Below are 26,126 nucleotides of genomic sequence, written 5' to 3'. Positions count from 1 at the left end.
CTTACTACTACTATTATAATAAAATAATACAAATACAATAGGAATCTCAAATTGTTTCTTCAGAGAGTTTACCATTAAATAATGTGAAGTAAGTTTGTAAATCTGGAAGCTGAATAGAGAAATTATGGATGACATAGGACATGAGAGAAAAAGTGTTACAATACAGTTAAACACAAGTAAACTTCAGATTGGATTGAAGAAAGTGAAAGAGACAGCAGAATTTCATCGCTAAAATGACAGCAATGATACATCTTAGAAAACTAAAGCAATACTGAGAAAATTTTAAAAATAACGGGAATGGAAGGTTTAAACAAAACTATATTGGAATAGGACGGGAGCATTTTATAGTAAACTGGAAAAACACAATAGAAGGATGAGACATTTTGAATACTTAAAAGAAAACATTTGTGGTCCATGAATGAAATAGTTCCATTTCCCAACAACAACGAAAAAATCACCACAGCAAAAGGGAAACCAGGAAAGTATTTAAGAGAAAAAAATAATAATAGTGGTTTGCATAGTAACAACATCTGTGACTATGTCAATGTAAGGACAAGGAGGAGAATAAGAGCTGTCTTCATCCAAACAGTTTTAAAAACACCTTTGGGTGGATAGAGTGAGAAAAATTAGTTGAAAGCTTGCAAGACAAGATAAATTCCAGCTGTTGTTTTTTGTAGACTAACAGATTTTTCCTAATTGCCACTAACACATAATATTGGTAGGAGATCACTTCCATGCTTCCCTTCTGTCCTCCATCTCTAATGACATACAGAACAAATGGACTGTTAACATTCTAAGATTATGATTCTGTGATGTCCTGTATAGTACGGAACAAGAAATTAAATATTAATATATTCCAATGCAATTTGGAACATAGGTTTTGCAAGTCAGTAGGCAACACTTCAGACGAGAAAACACCTTCCACACTGGCTCTGCAGACACTCCTTTACCCTCTAAATGGTGAGGCATGTGCATTTCCAACACAAAGGGTTCAGCCTAGTTGGGTGGGTTGGTTTGTTTATCAAACAGTGCTCATGAAGTTCTGAATGATCCTCCTCTATGCTTCCCTACCTACTTACATTTACTGCGAGTATAAATACATACACTGCACCAGTGTGTACCAAATGTATTTCACCACATGATGTATTAGACTTCTGAACAAAACAGTCATTTTGGCAGGTTGTGACAGAAACCACACTTGACATTTCATTACATATTCATAGCATACTATTAACAGGAATTAATACATCACTTTCAAATACTCTGGCATATGTTAAGTATGTCACCCTAAGAAACTATATGATATGCACCCCAATTCTTTTTTACTCTCTCTCTTTGCTGTATCTACCCAGGGATTCATTCCATAGCTGTAAAAGCTGTACTACAAAAGACAATACATATGAAAAATTATAGGTTTTATTCTGCAGGGGAATGATTTATTAATGCTGAGTGCTTAATTTAGTAATCAGATACTATTTTAAGAAGGGGAAAAAAAAAAAGGACCACCTGATCATGGAATATTTAGATGAGGAACCTATTACAGCTTTTGATGCAGTTTTGTCCCAAATTCAAAGTTAAAAAGACTGGGAGAGAACTTTTCCAATTTACTGAAATCCAATCTCATACTGGATTTCATCCAGGTCTATACCTCAAAGGGACTTAGTCATATTTTTACATAACTAAATTCCTGAGTCACATTACAGAGGGAGAGTCAAATGAAATTCAAGAACAATTTCTGCCATTACATATTTTCTTTTTATATCCTTGCTTGTAAGAAACAAACGTTCTAAGACTATTTCAAAACTTAAAAGCCTTTCATCATTGGTTATTGCTCATTTCTCATTCAGATTTACTGACACTCAAATTAATATACATAAAACTAATTCTGCATCATGGTAACAAGAGTAAATGGTGACTGTTCAGCTAACTCTAACAACCCAATAAACAACTTGTAATTAACCAGCTGTTAAAATAATAACAATTTTGAATCATACAGTACTACAGACTTCATATAATGGAATGGAATGCAGCTGTCTAGAAAAAGTTACTGGATGTCACACTAGTCTCTGAGCTGGGTTAATGAAGCAATGTTAAAATGCAGCCAATTTTATACAAGCTGAGATTAATGGAATGATCAAATTGACATGATATGCATTCACTGAACTCTTAATTCACATAAAAAAGAGACCTTGCAGCAACCCAGTTCGCCACAGTGCTGTTACAAATTTATATTTCATCGTCCCTTTTAATTACACTAACCGTGACTAAATTTTGGAGATGCTACAGAAAAAAAGCCAAATTTAAGTCCTTTGTTTCTAAAGCCCCATTTTCCCACTTCCTCTTTGCTGGAGGCTTACAATCTCTGTTCTAAACTCCTCTATGCCCCTTTCAAACTCAGAACATTTAAAACTAACTCACTCAGCCTACCTAGCATTTCAACAAGCTCCAGACTCCTTTCAAACTACAACAGTTGTCAACCCCTTTGTCCCCAGGACAGTACAGTTTAGATTTCTGATGATACTCAGCTCTTGTCTTGCTCAGATACTCGACCAGTGCATTGGTATTGTCCTCACGCATCCTTGTGCTTCCTCCTTACATCTCTGCAGATACTCACTGCTCTCACCATTTTTTGTCTCCAAGATCCAGACCATAGACATCTCCTCCACAAACACAACAGACCATTTCCTCTCTCACAGGCATACAAACAGTAAGTCATTTAAGAAATATGCTTAAATTGATGTCTTGATCATATAAATTCTGATGCATGTCACTCCAGTTATAAAGAAAATTAGTTTCATTTCTCTGTGCAAATGCTCAATTTATTACTTTCTGTAAATTATCTAGCAATTTTGAGACTTAAAGAATACTACAATAAAATTCATCATTCGCTCAGCATCAGTTAAAAGCTGTCAAACCTGCTGATTCATTTCATCAACATTTGCTGTGCTTCATTAATTCTAGATCTAAACGTTTTCAACAAAATAAAGAAGTTATATATAACTCAAAGTGGCAGCACCTATAAATCCTTCAAGCCTTTGGCAACTTCTTTAATCCAAAGTAATCATGTTTCCTTGTATAACAAGTCTTGTGATGTCTGTAATAGCATCTCACTATACTAACAACAGTCTTAACGTTATAGCTCCATTGCATTCCTGAAGTATTAATCAGATCCCATATTTAAATAGGAAATTAGAGTACTCTCAATACACTTCCTGAAACAGATAGGCTAATCAGAGCCCACCCCCTCCCCCAACTTTAAAAAAAGTACAATAAAGATCGAGAACGTGAAGTTGTTTTTTGATACCAGTGTCAAACATTGCAGCTTTCTGGTTCTTGCTTTAGTCTATTACCTCATCCCTCTTCACATCAAAATAACATTTCTAAATGGGCAGTCTATTCTATAACTAATTTTCTCTGCCACAAGTTCTTTCCTTTTGCTTTTAAACAGAAGAGAGTAAAGAAAAATCCCACTTTACAATTAGAACGAAGGATAGCAGATTTTATGCTAGAGCTGGGAACATCATTCTCCTTTGAAAGCAAAAGGCTCAATGATCACAATATTCATTCTTCAATTTAGACATTTCCTTATGAAACAAAATTTTTCTCTTTCATAAATGAGCTTAAATCCTAGCAGTTTTCCAAATAAACTAACCTTTTTCTAGTATTATCCTGAAAACTCATGTAGCATCCTCCTCCAGCTACTACTTAGGAAATAAGGATGTTACTAATGCTGCATTATAAAAAGTTATAATTTTTTTTTAATGACCAATCTTGCTTGAGTTTAACCTCACTTAGCAGAAAAATCACGTTTGTGACCTTCATGCCTCAATTTAACTAAAAATATATTTAACAGCAAGTACTACGTTGTTTTCCCAAATCTCCCATAACCATCTCTAATTTCCACTGTATAAAAAGAAAACTCAGCCAGCTCCTTGAACTTTATCAACACATTTCAGGTATAACCAAGACTTTACTTTGTTGAGTAATCCAAATATAATCTGCAAGCATAAATCTACATAGTCAACACACATTAATCAATATTAAATTACATATTAAATGTATTAAACAATTTGATCCAAATTCTAAATTCTAGATTAAATCCAGAAAGCAGAAATAACAAAAAAGTAGCCCCAACCAACACAAAACCCCTAATTCCAAGAAAGGCAGGGCTGAAAGTATTTCATTACCCATCTAAAAGCGTGAGCTTGTGTTTTACAGTTCAGACTCAATCCAGAGGCTGTTCCCAGTTAATCCACTCCTCTCTTTGAGGAACCAAAGACAGCTGGAGAGGATGATGACCATATCAATATCCATGCATGCTGCTGTCATGAATGCATGCTAGCACAGTTGGACAAACTCACAGAGTATATAGAATTCAGTATAGAATTCTCTCATAGGAGCCTGCCTGTTCCACTGTGCCATCAGAGAAAATGTGAAGTACTGTGAAAGCAGCAAGAAAGCCTACAGCCATGGCTGTTCTTTAGAATGCTGCCATGACTGCCTATAATGATAAAGTTAAAATAGACTGCCCAACACTCATTCACATGTGAAAGCTACAACAGATGCTCTTTAATTCTTTCTCTGAATGAACCTCAGTCATTTAGCTTCCGCAATTCTATTTAGTATTTCTTACAGTGAGCTGAACTCATGCAAAGAGGCTTCTTTTGGAGGCTGGAAATAACATTTTGCATTTGCCCCTTCTTTGTCCGTTACCTTTTTAATTCTACTAACAATTACAATCAAGCCTCAACTTCATGACTGTCTGTGACCGAAAACATATACAAGATACCAGAATTTACCAGATATAAGACTATTGCCTGTGGAGAAAGAGATTAAACTAGTTTCAGTGATTGATATACTCTACCAGCCAACTCTATCCTTTCAAAAATGTGAGCACAGTAATCATAGGTACAGCAGTACAGTGCAGTATTACCACTATTTTGGTATGCACCATGTGTGGCAGAGGCATATCCCGAGATTAGAACATATAAATCACTCACCCAGGAAGAAAAAAGTCTACACAATTGCTAACTAAGACAACTAATATGAAATGCATGTTTTTACAAGGGCTATTCAAAGAAATTGTATTTGTGGGAACAATGAGTCATAGGATAGCAAACTTCATATACTACAGTTACTCAAAGTGAGAAGACAAAGGGAATTAGAACTTCGATGATTTTTTTTTTTTAAAATAACCAAGAAACATTAGCAAAACCAGCTGTTGCACTGTAATAATTTTAAATAGTTTTGTTATGCCTTCATATCCTCTTCCAGTAGCGGGTTTCTCTTTTTCTTTTTAACTTGCATTTTGGGTTTGCTGTTGTTGGCACACTGTCTCAGTAGACACTAGATAAATAAACTTTTCAACAACATAAACCCTTTTAAAACTGTATCTCTTAACCCCTATCCCCTTGAGAGGTTTGAAAGTAATTACTTAATTCTTTACAGGTTTACTTGTGCATCCCTTCTCTATTCCTGTGACTTTTCTTTCTACTTTAGTTATACCAAAATAAACAAACATCTTAGGAGTTATCTCCATCTAAATCACAGTTTGTATCTTTTCCTTAACTACATATTTTCTGTATGTATTGATTAACCTACATAATTTCACACTTAACTTGCAGTGGATCAAATAATTGGCAGGTAGGCTTGAGTCAGTATTTTAAAATTACAGAAATTTATTTCACATATAGTAATTACTTAAACAGAACCCGTATTTTAAGCTGACAAAGCACTAATGTGCTTGCACATATAGAATATTTCTCCAAAATTATTTCTATAATCTCACTGCTTTAAGTTCATTCCAAATAGACTAGTTTTATTACGTTTACCTTTGTGTTTTAACTGGAACCGAGTCAATTCACTTGTCTTAATTTGCTATGAAAGAGTCCTGTGCCATTAAATAATCATTCTGCAACATTTTAGACTCCAATAATAAGACAACAGCTGCACGTATACCTTCATACACAGACACTTCAGCATAACTGCTACGCACAGCCTTAAGAGTCTCCTGAATGCCCAGAAGCACTGAAACATACATTGGTATGTAGTGCTTCAACTAGAGGTATATCTGAGACAATTTTGTAAAGGACTTCCATAGATAAGTTAACGACTACTTTTAATAAATTTATTTTATGAAAATTATCTGAGTCTGATTTAATTTTCTTTTCACACATTACAGAATCATGGTTTTATTTCTTTTACCTTACAAGAATCTTTCAGATCCCCCCACTTGTTCTCAGGCTTTCTTTAACTGGGCACATACATATACGCTGCTGGAACAGACCTGCATGCTCCCCTTCTCCCTGTGATTTGAGAAATCATTTCTCGAGCCCCATTTTTTTTTTAAAGAGTTAATAATTGTTCCTTTCAAATCTCTGGAACGTAGTATACCTGCTTATTTTGATTGCTGTATTTGTTTAAAGAGTAGACATTTGGCTCTGTGAGGCTAAAGACAGGCAATTCACAGCATCACAGAATGACCAAGTTAGAAGGGATCTTTGGAGGGCATCTTGTCCAACCCCCCCTGCTCGAGCAGGATCACCTACAGCACTTTGGACCAGACAGCTTTTGAGTATCTCTGAGGATGGAGAGTTCACAACCCCTCTGGGCAACCTCTTAATCTGATCTAAAGTCTCATGTGAAAAGCAATGGCTACATGAGAATTTGATTTTCATTTTTTCACATTGTCAAAGAGTATCAAAATTACCAACAAGGTCTAAGGACTTGCATTTGGCCTTCCTGCCTTCGGTGACAAAGTGCTAATGACTCGAGAAAGTTAAAGACAAAATTAGTAATATTTGCTTCATATATATTCTTACTCATGCTTTAGCCATGATTTTCACTTCATACTAAGGCTTGCAGCTCAACCTAACTTTTTAAAAGAATATCCTGTTAGATTTCAAGGTCTAGGATTTTGCCCTTGTCAAAGCCATTCATATTTATCCAGTAAAACTGCATTATTTTAAGGTTGATGTATAACGATTGAATGACTTTAAAAATGATCATCATACCTGTAGAATGACAGAAGTTTTCCTGTATATGAAAATATCATAATAAGCTCAGTAACTCACAAGCTGCTCGTTTCACAAAATATTACATGTGAAGTATACTTTCAGTGTCCCAGACTCAATACCTACAGAATGCAACAACTCATAGTCAATTTGAAGCACGTTAATTAATTAATATCTAGAGTGGGGTTTTTAAAGGTTGAGAGATCAAGAAAACAAACTCATCCTAAAACTTTTTTTTTTTTTTTTATGTTCTCCACACCTAAAAATGAAACCTTTTTCTCTGGGTAAAGTTTTTCTTGTATGCATAGAACTATAGACTTTTTTTATGCCTCTTCATGAGGTCAGACACAACTTTCATTTACAAGGAGATGACTTTCCATCAGTTTGCCCTTAAATCTCCTAAGAGAAGTCACTGTTAAGGAAAAATTATCGCTGAAGTGATAAGATAAGCAATTCTTATCTTCACAGGCACAAATAGGATAATCTTGGAATTAAATCTGGGTTTTAACTATGGAATTGGTCATTAATTTTTATCACTCCTAAGCTATCAGGTGGTCTCCCCAGGACTCCAGCAAATTCCATAAAAATAAGTATGTTGCATAGCAGATTTCAGCTGGAAGCCAAGTTATAATGTGTTCAAGAAAAAGATACTGTAAAAAGGAACCTTCAGGAGAACTTGAACTAGAATAAGGCAAAGGAAATATCAGCACTTTGTAGAGATGTTCATTAAAGTGTAAGTACCAGGAAAATATTCAAAATCAAATAGAAAGAAAACTCAGGCCAGTAAGAGCTAGCTTAGTACTAATTTTAAAGGTTATTCAAATTTGCTTGTTTTATAAGTCTCTGCAAAATTACTGTCAACTTTAGCCAACACTATTTGCATTATAGTAGCAATATGGATGTAAATCTTTAAACAATCATTCTGGTAAAATTATTCCATACTTCATAAAGAAAGAAACCCTAAGACATTGTGAAAATTTAAGTGGAGAAGTAGTTTACAAAGGGTTTTCCATATGAAATTTCCACACAGGAGTAGGTCTTGATGTTTTATTATTAAAATTTGTGATGCTTAATTTCCTCTGATTGTCATGTGAATGTGAATTAGCAATCACTGGCATTAAAGAGAAGTTGTGGTAAATTTGCATGATTTTTCAACAAATCTTTGCATTGTAATTAATTTATTATCACTTACTAGTTCCACCTATATTTACAGGAAAATCAGTAGTTTACAAAGTTGGGGAAAAAGCTAGTATTGTTTGTACAGAAAGGTCTTATAGTCAAAATGACATGTTGACAATAATGAAATACCAATGCACTTGGTATATGCGATACTTGACAGCACAATTTCTCTTGTACAACTCCAACATGCATGCTTTAAGAGAAGTTTGAGAGACGTTTCCAGAGCAACTATAGATTGCCAGAAGAATGCAAACATGGTTAACAATTAAATACTCTTGCAGACAACATTTAACAGTCTACAAGATGAACAGAGTATATTAAAAACCGGGGGGAAGGAGTGTATTCATACATAATACAGTAACTCAATTAACATTCAAACGGTTTAGTGAATGCAGAGGCAGAGTTGCCTCAAGAAATTCATAGCACCTTTGGGTAAGGCTACAACAGTATGTGTTTATTGAAATCTGCATCTGGTAGTAATTTGTCCAGCAGCAAACTTTTTTTCTTTTTTTACTTGAATGATCTACAGGGGCCCATATACTCTGCAAATGTTCGCTTGCACTAAGATAGACATTGTATAATTTATGTTCTTAATTATAAAACAAAGTTTATCAGTATGTTTGTCTGTGTTGTGTAATTTCTTATTCTTCACATGAGAATAATAGAATGCATCTTGAACAGTCTATTCATTCTTCATTGTAACAAAATATATTGGAATGGAAGAGATTTAATCCCTACATTATTTTCCTCCTCCTTTCTTTACTGGAGATTTTTTCTTTAGAGAAAAAGGAGCCATAGTTCGAAAATCCTTCTAGAAGATAATTACTGCCCTTCCCCCATCACACAAGTCACTCCCCCCCCCCAAAAAAAAAAAAAAAGAATGCAAGTTATAATCCTAATTTGCCAAATATTGTTTCAGTAATGATACAACTTATTCAAAGTTTATGTAATGATACAACTTGTTCCCTTGGTCTAGGCCAAAAGACAGTTTTGTTTTTATAAAGCCTCCTCTGCAAAAAAGTACCTAGATATTTTTGAAAATGCAACTCTTGTCCTCACCACCTATCTAATCTCAAATCCCACAAGGAAGGAAAACTGATTAGACCAAGGGCAAAGAAAAAGTCAGCATCCTGGGAAGGGAAAGAAAGAAGGCTGAAAACCAAGAGGACCACAGTTTCCTCTCCAGATATGCACTTGCTCCCTCTCACTATTTTACACATTACTTCATGAACTTCAGTTTCTTGTTTACTGACTATCCTGTCTTCGCTAGAATTCTAGTAGACGGACTGAATTCTTAAGATAGATACAGTGCTCTGAGGTTACTTCAGGAATTATGAACATTGTTCTTCCTGTTATTACTCAAATTGCCCAGGTAGCCAAGGCGGCCAACAACATCCTGGCTTGTATTAGGAACAGTGTGGCCAGCAGGACCAGGGCAGTGACTGTCCCCCTGTACTTGGCACTGGTGAGGCTGCACCTCGAGTACGGTGTCCAGTTCTGGGCCCCACACTTCAAGAAAGCCATGGAGGTGCTGCAGCGAGCCCAGCAAAGGGCTACAAAGCTGGTGAAGGGTCTGGAGAGTATGTCTTATGAGGAGTGGCTGAGGGAGCTGGGGGTGTTCAGCCTGGTGAAGAGGAGGGTGAGGGGAGACCTGGTCGCTCTCTACAACGTACAACGACCTGAAAGGAGGGTGTAGCAAAGTTGGGATTGGCCTCTTCTCCCAGACAAATAGTGATACGACAAGAGGGCATAGTCTGAAACTGTGCCAGGGGAAGTTCAGGTTAGAAATGAGGAGGCACTTCTTCACTGAAAGGGTCGTTAGGCATTGGACTGGGCTGTCCAGCGAGGTGGCGGAGCCACCATCCCTGGAGGTGTTTAAGAAAAGACTGGACATGGCACTTAGTGCCATGGTCTAGTTGACACGGTGGTGTTAGGGCAAAGGTTGGACTCGATGATCTCAGAGGTCTCTTCCAACCAAATCGATTCTGTGATTTTTTGACATGGATACCTTTCTTGTGGCCTTCCTTATAGCAAGGTATCAAGAGCCAGGTTAGCAGAAGAGAGTAATACACAGTAATTTTTAAGAGCACTTAGTCATGGTAAGGTGTGATGCATCTAGACGTATCATTTGGCCGGGTCTCAAACGTAAAGGAGACCTGGGAACTTTTTGGTACACCCTGTGCAAAAAGAGACAGGGACAGCTGACAATTTCATAATCTCTACACATTCCCACAAAGGAAAAGTACAAGAAGATTCAGAAGAACTGAATTTTTGGAGCAGAGAGATTCACCATTAAACTGCCTTAATTTTCCCTGCCCTCCTCTTGACACAACTTGAATTTTAAGCAGCTTATATCTCATTACTTTTTTATTTGTGGGCATAAAAATGTCCTATTTTAGTAACACCAGTATTTGGAGCATCAGACAAAGAAGCTGAGAGCAGAGGGACACATTAAGACATTCTTTCTACAGGAACAAGATCATAATCACTTGATAGTTCTCCTTTTGTTTATCACATACCAATAGTTAGTGCTGCAGTTACAGAGAAAATCAGATCTCAATCACAGTTAAAAAAATCACATTAATTTTTTAATGATAAAACCATAAAATGAACCTCTAATCCGTGCAATTACCAAAATGTTAGAAAGTTATTCTCTGCAAATTTAATCCAGTGATTTTTGAACCTAATTACCATTAGACACAGAGCACTCTGACAAGGTTTTCATTTTTATCTATACGTTACTGTTACCGTCTTCACTAAACAACGTGACTTCAGTGGCATTCAGTTTTGTTAAATCTTACCAGGATTACAGTCAAGTCTTGCTTATTCACCTTGCAAAGCAGACAATGACAAGAATCAGGGACTACCTGAACCTTTGGAAACAGAACACGAAAGGACTGGGTACAGTACATTCTGTACGTTTCTATTACCTTGCTGTTGCCTAAACCCTTGGAGCCTTGGAAATCCTGAATCCAGCAAAAATACCAAGTATTATTATGGTATTCAAGAGAAACACATGGCATCTTGATTTAACATAACAAGGATGTGCAGACTTGACAGGAGGACTGTTCAAAGGCCATTTGAATAGGCTAAAATATTCTCTTTCCGACAGATGCAGAGGGATAACAAAGGGAAGTGATGCGATATGTTTGAGTGCACATTTAAATAAACCACAACAAAATCTGTAAAGCATTTTCTATGTCAAGGCAGCTGGACAGTTCAATATTAGGATAATATAAATTCAAATACTGTTGAATAATGTTGACAAATTACAAATTACAATACATATTATGATCTCTTTTTCTACATATATCAAGGTACTTTCTTCCGTATACATGTAGTAATAAAAGAGAGGTAGACTTGCACACTATTATTCTTACTGTCACCACATTTTTGATACTTTTTTCACCCTTCTATAAACTTTGATCCTGTACTAAATACAAAAGTCATGAGCAGCACTCCTTTTAGTGACAGATTGCTGCAATCTGACTGCTGAAGTGCATACCTGAGAACATGGAGAAGTTATTTTACCATTTTAAACAATTCAGTATTAAATCTATTTCAGGTGTAAACCTATCAGTGGCTCTTACTAGCCAGGTAACAAATCTCTCTCTCAAGTACATGGTTAGTGTCCTAAAGTACTAGTCCTCTTCTAGACAGAAATGGAAATAGAGTACAAGGAAGGAACAGATTACAAGCCAAAAACATTTGGATCCAATTATGAAGAAAGATTTTAGGATCTCAGTGTGTAACTCCCCACAAATTTCAAGGCACAAGACACCTAGAAAATTAGGTCAGAATTTATAGGAAATTCATGATCCTAACTCCACTGTTTTGAAGTGATATACCACTTCAGTGATTCCATATCAGTTTTCAGGCATGGTGGTTCAGCATTGGTTTACCTTAAAACCCTGGATAATCATTAGGGAGAAGGAGGAAAAGTACTTTGCAAAAATCTATCTCCACGGGCAACCTAGTTGATTTTTTAACTCCTTTGATCACCTGTCTTTACCTTTAGATTATATAGGATTGCATTTTGCACCTAGATTAGTAGATTTTGTGTCTATGCCTGCTGATGGAGCAGCCAAAACACTCAAGACAGTATTTCCTTACCTATATACAGGGTAGGTGAAACAGAAACACAGAAAATTACACCAAGATATTACGTGACAGAGATGTGCAGCAATTCTGTCTCAGTTAAGTATCACAAAGGTGGGAATGCTCCTGGAGAAACAGTTTTACCTTTGTTACATAGGCAAAAATGCACTTACTATCCAAAGCGGAACAAAAAAGGAGGGATAGGGAATATTTAACATGGTGATAGTGTTGTGCTGGGTTTGCACACGCTTCATGCCCTATCTCTAGTTAACTCCAAGAAATCACTGTTTTTCAGTCCTCCCCTACCACATCTGACAGCTGGGTCCTCACTGCTTTCTCATTACCTGCTTATTAAGTGTTGTTAATAATTTTTATGAATCCTTCACAGACTTCAAATCGCTGAAGTCCTTGGTGCCATAGGAGGGTATGCCTAGACTGTGGAGATGCCTTAGAAGCACTAAGTCCCTACTTGTTAGATTAGCCATTTCAGTTACAGAAGTCATTTGTAACTTCACCTTGTAATGTCAGACACTGGCAAAGAAATTATGCCAGAATATTGAACCTGTTCAGTTATATTCATGTTAATTCATTGTGATGGATCATTATATGTGAAAATTCGGGGTATGTCTTCTTCTGCCTTATGGAAGACAATAGTAAAAAATGTAATGAAGTGTACTAAGTTCCTTAGAGGAATGATTAGTTTCTAAAGACACCAACAAATCCATTTTTTAAATCTTACAGCTTCAGTACAGCAGTTTGCTTCAAAATTTTGGGTGCTATGCTCATCATTAACTAAAAATATTCTAAAATCTTAAATAAAGTACAATTTAATAAGATTTACTATCATGGCATAAGTTGAAGCATTACTTAATCAGTTCAAATACTCCTTGTTTAGATACTGATCTAATGAGAGCAATTAAATCAATTCCTAAAAAGAAAACTAGTGTATTTTTGCAACTGTACTTGAGGTGCTGTTATTGTTAAAACAGGAAACATCAGAAAGCAATGATACTTTGAGCCCTTTTGGTAGAGAATGTCTGATACCGAACAGTACTAACCTCCACTGATCAATATTGTTTATAAAGAGGACAAACAATCCTGAATTATTATCTACACAAGCCAGTACTCAAAAGCTGCATAAGCATTATGAAGAACAGACTAAATATTAATCCTACAGCAGTTTCATAACACCTGGAAACGTGCTACAGCACTAAGGTTATTTTTTTTTATAGCTGACTATTTGTTTTTGCTGACTATATAGCTTTTTCCTCGCACATCAAAGCTGATAAGATAACTTTACTCATAGCAGTACTTTCCACTTTATAGCTACACAAAGTTTACTGTGAAATTTTATACAGAGATAGATTTAAACTCTATCATTGTTTTGGCACTATGACAGTAATTCACAGTTTAATACATGAAAAAATAATGAAAAAACTACCACCTGTTGCTAACCCAAATACCATTATTCCATTTCTTTCAGTGGATTTAGTCTAAATTTTTTCCATATATTTGAAATTTCAAACAAAAAAGACAGCTTGATATCACAGCAGCTTAAATTATAAAAAAATTCTTTATACTGAATAGTCATAATTTCCTCTATTTCTGCCCCCAAGTATTAAATCTTACATTTGAATTTGCAGAGTTTCATTTAATTTGACTAATAACTACACAAGTTTAATAAATCTATCAATCTATGCAGTTAATCAGTAGCACCTTTTAGTGAGGGATGACAGCATTTACAAGTCAAAATTTGCAAGTAAAAATGTTTTATAAGGTTTTTTCCATGGTTTTGAGACAAAGTCACATAAGAAATTTATGACAATGCAGATTTATTCATTGAAGTGATATGGGTAGCGTTTCTATAGTTGTCCTCACTTTTAAAAAAAAAATAAATCTCTCTTTGGAACTCAAACATTAACAAGGGTTAACTGATGAAAATATGTATGTAACTATGGCACTCCAAGCTCTGGTCTTACAGGACTCTCAGCCCAGAAGACTGGCAGGCTCTCAGTCTTGAGATCTTCCTTGAAGCATTCCTGTGGTATTTTACACTCAAAGAAATTTTTCCATTCTGTACAACCCTACAATCAACTGTGCTTTCCCCTTCTTTCCCTTGGCTTCAACTAAGTAAAATGACTGCACATGGCCACCCCTGTCCTGAAGGAAGAAATATATATTTATTCAAATATGTCATGAAACATATTTGTGCACATTGGTTGCTGATATAAGTCCTAGGAAGAGCATTTGAGTATTATTAGTAATAATAATTGAAGTTATCAGTGAAGTTATCAGGAGAAAGACAAAGAGATCACATTTTGCTACAAAATAGAGGAAACACTTCACAGATATTTCTAAATTATTCGGAGAGCAGTATAAGGTATCAGCATAAAGACAATTCTTGGGTTTGTTCAAAGGCTATAAAACTCAGTTTGAACTGTTCTGTGTTGATGCAACAATTACCTCTCCGCGGGAAAACTTCAACACCAGAAATACCATAGATTCAGTAGAACGCTGTATGAAGGACAGACTGACTAAGTCTATTTTAGGCATGTAATAGCAAAGCATAATAACCAGAATGCATTGGAAATTTACATACATTTTAAAATCTACTGTAACCAAGACTCATTTCTCATTTGGACTGTGTTCAACAGGAATTTTTTTGCAGAAAAAAATTAACCATTATTTGGAGATCTGGGAAATACTGCTTGATGAATGAAGAAAAATGATGACACTAATTGACATAATGAGAAAACTCAAAAAGAAAAAAACAACCCACCTCCTGAAAGAAAACAGATTAATCTCGTAATCTCTTAAGAAAGATTCCAAGACAGGCCTGAATCTGTCAAAGTTAATTGCGCCTGAAATGCACCAGATTAAAAACATGAAGGAAAACAAAAAAGCTCATAGACACAGAAAAGTGTCAAGTATTAATTCTGATCTACCCATCTGTAGTGTTTTTTGTAGGAAATTTTCATAACATCAAGTAAAATTCAATTCTGAAAACTGCTTGGCTAACAGAAAAAAATTGTTAACTTACAGAACTTACAATATTGTTGAAGTTGGGTTTTTCTGTTTTGTTTGGGGTTTTTTTTGGCTATTCATATGTTATTGTTTCAGCATCAAATACACTGCATAATAAAATGCAGAATCAGAAACAAGCAGGATATTTTTAATAGCAAAGCACATCAGAAATTCTGAATTTACTTCCAAATTTGGGTAAGCACAAAGTTCACTTTTAATAACAGTTGCCTATTATACAACTAAGCCCTGCTCCCCAAGAAATGGCTGAAAAAATGGTCAGGCACAAACTTCAAATAAGTGCAGAACCAGAATAAAAAAAGGGGTTTCTGTATTTTCTCCTATTCAGAGAGATCAAAGTGTTTTACTAGCATGATTTTTTTTTTTTTTAATTAATCCTACCCTTCTATAGGATATAAGGGTTCTAATCTGCATTGTTTGGCATACAGTAAACCAGCACAGCAAGGGGATTTTGCAAATACCAAATAGGATTCATTCACTGACCACAAGAACCTGTCATCAAAACTATAGATACTATGGATCACAATGGAAGAGAGAAAAAACTTCAAGTACAAAATTTCTAAAGTAAAATAACATAGACATCATGACCTGCTGGCACCAGTATCTGGCCTTTATAATCACATTCAGAAATATGAACTCTGGTCTGGATTTGATTTTTTCCAAATTTTTTTACGATCCTCTTAGATTGCAAGAGTTCTACCACTTCTTGTGTTTTAATCACTCATAAGACAAAGTCAAAATTTTATTTCTTTTGTGTATTTTATGATTTTTTTTTTCATCCTGTTGAAAGTAGAAAGTATGGTAAAGCTTCTTAAAGCATCCAGGTAATTTAGGAATTGAAATCCAAAGTAAGAAAGTACAGTTATACTTGCCTCTTACTGAGAACAGACAGAAATTACGTCTGTAGTTCTGAAAATGGATATAGTTGAAAAAGCCTTGTATAGAAATTCAACTACACATACTACAGCGAATTCATGCAAAAATTTCACTTTACCACTATTATCGCTCCTTCTATCAATCCTTTTCAATAGATGCTTCGCTCCCAGTGATTTCAAGAGCACTTACATATGCTCAAGTAAGGATAAGCCTGGTTATTTTGCTTAATTGAGCCTTGAAGAACAGTGGCAGTTGTTTCTGAAGAAAAACAGCAACAATAAAACAAGTACCTTTAAAGAAGTAAGCTTCTTAGAAAATCTTACAAATAGGAATGGTTCTTCCACAACTATGGAATAATCTTGACTATGGGTTTTAGTAATGTGTCAGTTTTCACTTCCAGAAGCGTGCCATGTCAGTAAAAATTAATCTTTAACACAGAGTAGTCAGGTGCATATCAGGAAAGCTATAATTTTAGACTACATTAAATATAAAGAGCTCTCCACATCAGCAAAACCCTATACACTTTGCAGGGTTCAGTCTGGCGTGTGTGGCAAGCAAACCAGCTGGTTTTAGAGATGCACTGCGATACGCAACCATCATCGGGCAGCCCAGCCAAGTTATGAACTGGAAGTCATTCGGTTGGTGGTTGTCTCCAAATCAATGCCGCCAGTTTCTGATTAATAATCCAAGAGATGCATAGGCTTTCTCTGTTTTAAGCCCAGCTATTAAACTTGACTACACTTTGAACAAGTGTTAAGTTTAAAAATTTAGGTTAGGAGTAAGGAGACAAACCGATCTGGAAAACAGAAGTGCAATTCTTAACGTGAGCTTGGGCAGCTCCCAAAGGGAACTGTATCCAGTGGAAACAAGGTCTAAGTGCTGACGTGGGAGTTTCCCACAGCTTCTATTGGCCTTCAAAGCCATGCATGTCATCAGAGTCTCTTGCCGAAGCTGTACATAAATATCTATCTGGTATTAAAAAAAAAACAAACAAGAGATGTTCCAGAGAACCTAAATTAAAGCCAGATGTGGAAAAAGCAGATGCCTGAATTTACTGTCATTTCAAGACAGAATAGAAACACTTGCTAACTGTATTATTTACCAAGTAAACTGTCATGCTAAGGAAGTCATGTCAAATATTTATAATTTCCTGATGCATCTCATGTTAAAGAAAGAGGTGCTTTATTGACTAAAACCCCTGCAATTAGTATGAAATTTGAACCACAAACTAAATACCTGCTTGCACACTGTATTATGATTATATTCTTATCAGTCATTTTAAAAAGACAAGGTAAAGTATGTCAAGATGGTATTAACATTTAGGTCAACAGTACAGCACTGGAACAGGAAACTGAGCAATGCAAGTTAAAAAGACATTCAGTAAGTGAAAAGTCTTCCATATCTTACTGCAAATTGTATTGCTTTAATCCGGGCAAACGCAGCCTGTGCTAAGCATGTTGGGAGGTAAGGTTTTCATGGAAACTTCAGGCCATCCAAAAATATTCTATTTAACATAGTCAGCCACTCCTACGAAACATGCATGACTTATCCAGAATCTCTTTTAAGCAACTCAAAACTTAGAAGCAATTTTTTAAAATTAGCTTAGTCTTTAGCTCATTAAAGCACTTATATACACACATCATGAAAGCAGCTAAGCATTTGTCAGGTCAATTAAAAAAAAGGTTGTGATTTAACAATATACTAAAGCATAAGACCAACGTGACAAACCCCCCAGTTCTTCTGACCACAACAAAACATGCTGAGTAAAACATTCAATTAAAGGCTCTTAACGAATCAATGTTTTAAGAGTGATCTTTTTAGAAAAAGAACAAGATTGCGCAGTTTCCCTATCAGGTGCAACTTCATTAGCCTAGTATCAGTGATTTTATATATTAAACTGCAACATAATTATGATGTTACTGCAGTAAATTTGAGTGACATGTAACTTTACAAGTCTATTTTCTTCGCAGAGGAGCAATGGCACTGGTCAAATGCTACTAGATATGAGGAAAGGAAAATCCTCAGTTACTAGAAGCCATTTTTATGGTGTCCAAACCCAACAATCATCTACAAAGTCTCTCTGAAGAGCTTGAGTGCAGAAAGGCAAGTAACTTCTCAACAGAACAAGCAAATGTTCTAATTACCAAAATAGGTCATACATGCCTTATAAAACCTCTCTCACACCTCTTGTTGCAGTTTTTAGAATGCCATGTACCAAGAATCTCTTAAATCAACCTAAGGAGCACTGATCTTACCAAATCTAATGCCTCCATTTTAGAGACTAATTCTGCCAACAGCAGCTCAAAAGCAGCCAGAAGCCTGAAAAAACATTGCTGAGTCTTCAAACTCAGCAATATAAATTGCACCAACTGCACTGTATGAGAAAAAACAGCTCAAAATAGAACTATTCAGCAGATAATATACTAAAAGCACCCTCTTGTGCACCTAAAATTTTTTAAAACTACCCCAGATTATGTAGTGAGGGAGTAGTGGAGGACAATAAAACCACCTCTATTTTTCAGAGTCAATAGTGGCAAAATGTAACAAAAGAATAGGTCTTTTAATCCAAAGAAAGCAAGCATACTCCATAATCTGCACATAATCTGCCTGTGAGACCTCACCATTCACAAATACAAACCTTATCAAGATCATTAAAATAGTTAACCCTGATAAAACAGATGAGTTTTTACAAAAATAAATAATGCTACAGGGAAGCAATCAAGAAAAGTTGGTGGTTATACGGTAGTTGGGGTAATTTGAATGCATTAGCTTTGCAAATATTTTGTATGTCTGTTTTTCCACCTACGAGCAATGATTTCACTGCATAGACCTCACTGTTGAACCCAAAGGTTTTTGAAAGCACACTAGTTTCATTTTTTATGTTAAACTTTGAACTTCAGTAAGTTGCAATAGTCCCACACCAGACTCTCCATTTTGTAAAGAATATCTAAAACTTTATAAACAAACACCTGTATACATTCTGAAGCTGCAAAAGAAATTTATTAATTAATATCTGCAAAATAATACATTACTAACTAGGGCAATTGTAATTGTTTTTAATGCTGCCATTAGTAGCCTAGACACTTCTTAGCAGCCTAAAAGTCAGGTTTGGCAATCAGACTACAATCACTTATGTTAATGAGTAGCACCTGTTAAAGGGTATTTGTTTTCCTTTCTTGGATCTCTCTCATATATATATTTAAATTTTTTGTAGGTTGATTTAAGAATGTATCAGGTATTTCATGGTTTAACATCTCCAGCATCTGCTCCAATTATTTTAAAAGGTTAGAACACAAAACAGAGAGCCAAGTCATCATTATTCCCCCCAAACCTTATTAAGCAACACTGTTTTCCAGCTGAAAAAACAGCTAGACCATTCACACAGGCTACAGTAACTGAATAATCACTTCTCAAAGGCAACTTTAGAAACATCCATGTGATACAACTACACTAAAATTAAATTATAGATGTAGAGCAGTACAGACATTTGCAGAGTCAGGATTGCAAACTGTTATTAAACTACAGTATTAAGACAGATACCTGTTTCATTTTTTTAAGGGACAAACTCAATATCTCAACTCTTTAGACAGGGTTATCGCCCATGAGAACAAAACATATCCAAATTTCATTCTGCATTACAACATTTGTCACTAGACAAATAAGCAGCATTGTGCTCCTATGTTATAATCCATCAGACAGTATAATAATTACGTTTTTTTCACCACATAACACAAGTCACTTGTTTTCTTTAAAAGCAATACTCGAAAACTCACATAATAAAAGTTACGATTAATTTAAGAGAATGTCTAACCTGCCTAGGAACCTGTGTAAATACTGTGGTTCTTAGCACACACTGGGCTCTGTGCTATCATGGCTACCTATTATCAGTACTTGTATACAGTACTTGTAATGCTTGCAGAAACTGCAGTTTACACTGCCAGTGAAACACACCCTAAAAGACAACAGGCAGGAACTTTCTCGATATAAATTCAGAACTGTCAAGCAACAACTGTTACTTAAAATATTTCAGTAATTTCACAAAAAGTGAAAACAATAAAATGAATAACAATAATAGCACTACACATTTCTAACTGGCTGTCAACATGCATCCCATCATCTACTCTTAAAAAAAGAATGATCTCTCACATCAAACAATATTTCTTATGCTATGACATTAAGAGGACACACCCTATCTCACCAGATGGAATACGTACATGGCTTGTGTAAATCATCCTGTAAATCAAATACCACTGCTCGATTCTATCAAGGATTCATTTAATCACATGGTTATACAGCTGAACATAACACCAAGCACCCTTTACTGCCACCTGTTTATTCTTAACATCCAAATTGTGTTTTCTTACCTCAGCCGCCTGTGTCTCCTGGTGTAATAAAGTTAGACCTGTCAAGTCTTCTAAGAAGGAATGTGAAGAATTAAAAACTTTAGCTAGGAAATTAAACCCTTCTCGTTCATACTGGTCAAGGACCTGTCAAATAAACAAACAGGAAAGGATTTCAAATATAATGCCCATAATGTGATTCATTATATTTTGCTCACAAAACAAAAGTAGAATCTTTCTGAACACTCAGAAAATGACTGTATGTTGTAAACAGGTAAACAGTACAGAGAAAAGAAAGATAATTTCTCCCAACTCAATTTCTAAAGTGGGGAAAGGTGGAGGTAAGAGAAGTGAGGTTAAATATTTCCTGGTTTAAACATATTTTTAAGCTTATAACAAGACAGATGGCATAGCAACAAGAAAAATGTAGTTGCAAAATCATGAAAGGAGAACTTGAGTTACACAAAATGCAGTAGAAGACTGTTCCAATGTATCGGTTAAGGGAAAGAACCATGCTGGGACAGAAAGAAAAATTCTCCGACTCAGTGTCCGAGTCCAACATCCTCCTAATCTCCAGAGATTCATGGTTCCAAGACTATTGTATCTTAGAGCACTTTCTATTTTTCTACTCTAGTTTTTCTATAAAAGCTTTTTATTTTGAGAATCTTATAGGCTCCTACAAGAATTGTGAAGAAGGTTTTAGCCTATGCTCCTCTCAAACCCCTGACTATGAAGAATTTTATTTCATGCAGCTTTAGCTTAAATAACTATTTGGCTGGCTGATTTCAATCAAGTATGGTGCAGATTGAGGAAAGAAAAGATAAATGTTAAAGATGAAGATGATTCTACAAGTTTTGTGAAAGCAGGTAGCAATAAAATTGAAGGAACTTATGATCGAGTAATCCCACTATCCATTGTTTTGCTATTTTCGTTCTGAGTTCTACCACTGATCGCTTAATATCCTGCTCTGCTATCACCAGCTTCACAGATGAAGCAGCTGAGCTTGACAGACTGCAAAGCAATTTTTCCTATAGAAATTCATATAGCAGAGCAGGATGTATGCAGAGACTTCAGAAACACACAGTTATTTTAATACAAAGGAGTAGTATATACAACATTGAAGATAGAGAGGCAGCAGAAGGGTCATCAGGATCAACCCATATAGAGAAGATGCAAGCTTTTCACAACAGTCTGTGGAATGGCTTAATCTATGAAACTGAATGCCTGCCAAAAACCTTTTACCGTGAAAGTCATCGTTGCCTTTCTCAACAGCTGCATCTTCATCTCCATCATCATCTTCCTCCGATAAATCAACATCAGTTCAAGAGTGAAGGACAGGGCTAATAATCAGGCAGTTTCACAATGGATGTTAATTTTTAGAATGATGATTCTTTCCAAAACCCAGCATCTGTAAAAGCCAGCACCTCTTCCAGTTGCCGATTCTGATAATCTGCTCTTGCCTCTCACCCTCCCAACCACACAAGCTGTTCCTGTGTATTTGAACTCCATGCACATCTTAAGTCCCTGCATGAGTCCCTCTTTACCACATCATTTTTCACAAGCAACACTGCACTTGTGTCATATCATACTTTTCAGAAACACATCCTCTGCAGACAGTGGGGTATAGCTGTACTTGAAAAAAGCTCCAGCATAAACCCAACACTTAGTAAACACCAGAGAATCCACAAAGAACTACATCTCTATAACTGACCAGCCATGGGAAAAGCACCAAAATCAGCCACAGGATATGGTTCCAGGACTCCAGTGCTCAAAGAAATACCTGCTTTTTCATTTTCTGATGTATAAATTTCCAAACAAATCACAATATTGTGCCCATCCATGTCTTCTTATAGCTTATCTGTGCAAATTATATACATTATGTATCTCTACTGTTAACTTATCTCATTCAGAATTGTTCTGCAAAAACCATACCAAACTAGAACACAAAAAGTTCTTTTATACAGAGTACTGTTGCAAGGGCTGTGGACAACCCTTCTTTCACTCTACATACTCCATCGCTATTTTGGGAAAGAAACAGTAAGAGAAATTTGTACAGCTCCTGTACTGCTTGAACATAACCACTGTCACTAGAGGGACAAGTTCCCCGTATCCAGTGGAATTGATTTCCTCTGGAAAAGAAGAAAAAACACACCCTTGGAAGGACTGTAGTTTGGTCTACTGTGAAATAGGTGGTTCAACCAAGCAAGCTTCATTACAAGGTTTAAAAATGAACAGACAAGCTCTGCTACCCCTACCCCCAAAGAAGCCTTCTTTGGCCAATGGAGGCGGGGGGGAAGGGGGAAATGGAGGTGGTGGTAGAGGAAATAGTTTCAGTATGAATGCATCTAACTCAACCAAGATCACAACTTACTCTCAACAATCTTACTGTTTTGTAGTTTAACAATTCCTGAAGGTCTCAAATAACCTTTGCACTGATAAATCTTAAAACTGTGGGAACTTGCATAGTCCAACAGCATTCTTCAGCAAAACACGTCCAGTGAACTTTTACACTGAGTCCTTCAAGCTCATTTAAAAATATATTTATCTTTAGCTGACAGAATTGCAAGTTTACAGACTGGGATCTTCACTCAGATCTTCACGCAAAATGTCCATTTAGCAGCAAAATTATCTACTGCATACTTAAGTTTCAAAATCAACACAAACAACTGAAACACAACTATAAAGAGGAAAAAGACAGATGTACGAGACTATGACGAACATTTGGCACCTTCTTGAAGATACTTTACACTTCTAAAATAAATAAATAAATAAATACTGCACTTCATGCTGTCTTACTAAATCTGAAGAAATTGTTCTTCACACTTTAAAGATTTATTTTGCCATACATGGGGTTTTGTGTATTTGTGCAATGCCCCATAAATGTCATCAGAAACTTAAAAAGAAAAAGGGAAAGGAAAAAAGAGATTAAAAAAATGCTTAGGAGCATTTATTTGGGTTTTTCTTGTTGTTTTTTATTCCTGAGAAAAACACACCAAGACAAACTCATCTGACTGTTCACAATGCAATGCAGAGAACTGGACAACTTCATTCCATTTGAGATGTGTCCTCTTCATATTATCCACTGTAACTACTGCAATTGCACTGTGGATATACACATACATTTAATGACTATACTGTGTTTCAAAATTCTAATAAAATAACCAGATGTGCAGAAGTCTCTCGCATCTGGCTCTTTGTGAAGCACTGTATACAGACATCAACTTATAAACTTGGATTGTGTTCACAGCCCTGCCTGCATATAATCCTCAAAGCTATCAGCATTATCAAATGTGTTGCTATGCTTTAATTTGTTGGAACCACAATATAGAGCTTATAAGACATCTTTTTAGTGATGTAGGCCAGATTATAGTTCATGGTATGTTGAAACAATATATAGTCTATACACAATGAAACCATAACCCTCTTCTAAAATATTACAGCATATCAAAGAAATGCAGGGACAACAGTAAGTTATTTTGGTCACTTCACAGAGGTAAAAATTACTAAAAGATGTATACTACCTTGGGATATGCAAATATTAGAAACCCAGCAAGGAACAGAGTACAACCTTACTATATACAAGAAGTCTATCAATCAGCCTTTCAATCTGGTTGATTTTGTTACTCAGCTAACTACGCCTTGATCCTCATTTCCAAGGAACTGTGACTGAAGCCTGAAGTGAAGATTGCATGGTATCGCTTCCTCAGTAAGTACATTAGTTCGGTGTGCCAAGCTGCTCTGTACAAACTGCCCTGGTTTATTTCAGAGATGTGCTAAACCTTTCTATATTCCCTACCATAGCTATAAATGAATTCTTAGCTACTCACACAAAGCAGACTGCATGACTACACTGACATCCACAATGTCCAGCATGAGTTTTGGATGAATCACCTGGAAGAATTTTTATTAAATCCAAGTGCCCTTTGTGTTATGATTAGTATGGAAGAGACCAGAAAGTCTCTCGTTAAAATACCAATATTAATAAAACATTAACATTAATAAGATAAGATCACAGAACTACGAGTTGAAAGTATATTATTTTTGGATCTAGTGAACTGTAACTTTTTTTTTTTAAAAGAGTTGGGTAGAAATGACACACACTACTATGACCAAATCTACTATTCTTATGAAAAGATTTTAAAAATGTATTTTCCCCCTGTAGAAACTCCATCATGTCACACTGCCAGACTTTCCACGGCACTACAGTGGCAAATTTAGGTTAGAGTAATAAACCTGAATATAGACACAGTATCTTAAAAACCTAAACCTAAAGTACAACAATACAGAATATTTTTCTTGTATTAGCACCCGCAGAAACCTGAAAACTTCATCAAAACGTGTACTCGCTGATTAAAACTACTTGTTTTTAATAATGGGAACAGCCTGCTGAATAGAAGTATAGGTTAACTAGTCGTACAACCGAAATTCCAGCCACAAGGCCCAGAGAACAACATACTGTTGTTCAAAGAATGACCTGGCAGCATCACTCAGTTTGCTACCTGAGCAGTGGTGGTACCATGAAAGAAGGCATATGCTACAATGAAATCCTTTTAATATAGGCAGCAATTGAAAGAACATTTTGTCACCTTCAGGGACTTTATTTCCCAATTCAGATGATTAAAACTTTACAACAAATACCATGAAAGGGATAAACACCATTAACTTGCCCACATCTAACCTTTACTACACAAATTCAGTAACAGCTGTCCTCTGATAAATGTAATGTGGAATATACTTGTTCGGTAGTCACTGAACATACCTCAAAAAGAAAAAAGAATGAGGCAAAATAAAACTAATCTCAAATTCCTATGCCAGGAGACCACACAGGAATACTCTGCAGGTTGTCAGGAATAAAGCCAATCTAGACATCGAATAGGCACAAAATAATTCTAAAAAATGTTTCCAGATTTAGTAAGTGTCCCATTTGTTGCTGCGTGGAAAGGAAATTTTCTCCTATTTAATCATGTCCAGTAGAATCTAAAGGCTCACTGTTTGCATGAGTTTGCTTTTTCAGTTCTTAACAATTCTCTTTGCTGCTAACACCATACTTGGTACCAATGTGATGATCCTGAATAACAGCTTTACAGGAGGAAAATACTTGAGAGATGTTATAATTTTTACTATTATTGATCTTAAATTAGTTACTGACGCAGATGTAAAAAATCCCTCATGAACTTTTTCTGGGAATAAACGTGTCACTATTGAGTCATTCAGTGACATGTCACTATGTAGTAATTAATTTTCTCAAGCAGAAAAAACTGCAAAGCAGCAAGATAAAAATGAACCAGAAAGATATAATTCTTCTGCCTAGCAAGGCAAGCTGGAGCAATACAGATTTATTAAGGAGCCCTTATCTTTTTCTCACTTGCAGGTCACTTTTCAGAGCTTAGGAGAATAATTAGAAAGTAGCACGCCTTCTGTATTTCATGTCTGTTACAAATGCTGTCAGGAGAATCCACATTTTAAAACCACACTCTTTTCTGACACATGTAAATCTCCTCTCAGGTTGACGCTACAACTTCAGTTCCAGTCTCCATTTTACAGAGCCAGAGCTACAACTGATTTTTCACATGATGGC

At 35.7% G+C, this 26,126-nt stretch overlaps 1 protein-coding gene across 1 annotated transcript in view; it reads right to left on the bottom strand.

Moving 5' to 3' along the window:
• The window catches only part of ATG7 (autophagy related 7), a 122,157-nt gene that overhangs the window by 57,578 nt on the left and 38,453 nt on the right, over nt 1-26,126 (bottom strand). The window contains exon 16 of the mRNA XM_009702490.1: nt 20,573-20,695. Coding sequence (XP_009700792.1) covers nt 20,573-20,695 — 123 coding nt within the window. The remainder of the gene's footprint in view (nt 1-20,572; nt 20,696-26,126) is intronic.

Source organism: Cariama cristata, unplaced genomic scaffold (genome assembly GCF_000690535.1).
Source record: "Cariama cristata isolate BGI_N322 unplaced genomic scaffold, ASM69053v1 scaffold13526, whole genome shotgun sequence".
NCBI lineage: Eukaryota > Metazoa > Chordata > Aves > Cariamiformes > Cariamidae > Cariama > Cariama cristata.
This window is presented reverse-complemented; position numbering and strand designations above follow the sequence as displayed.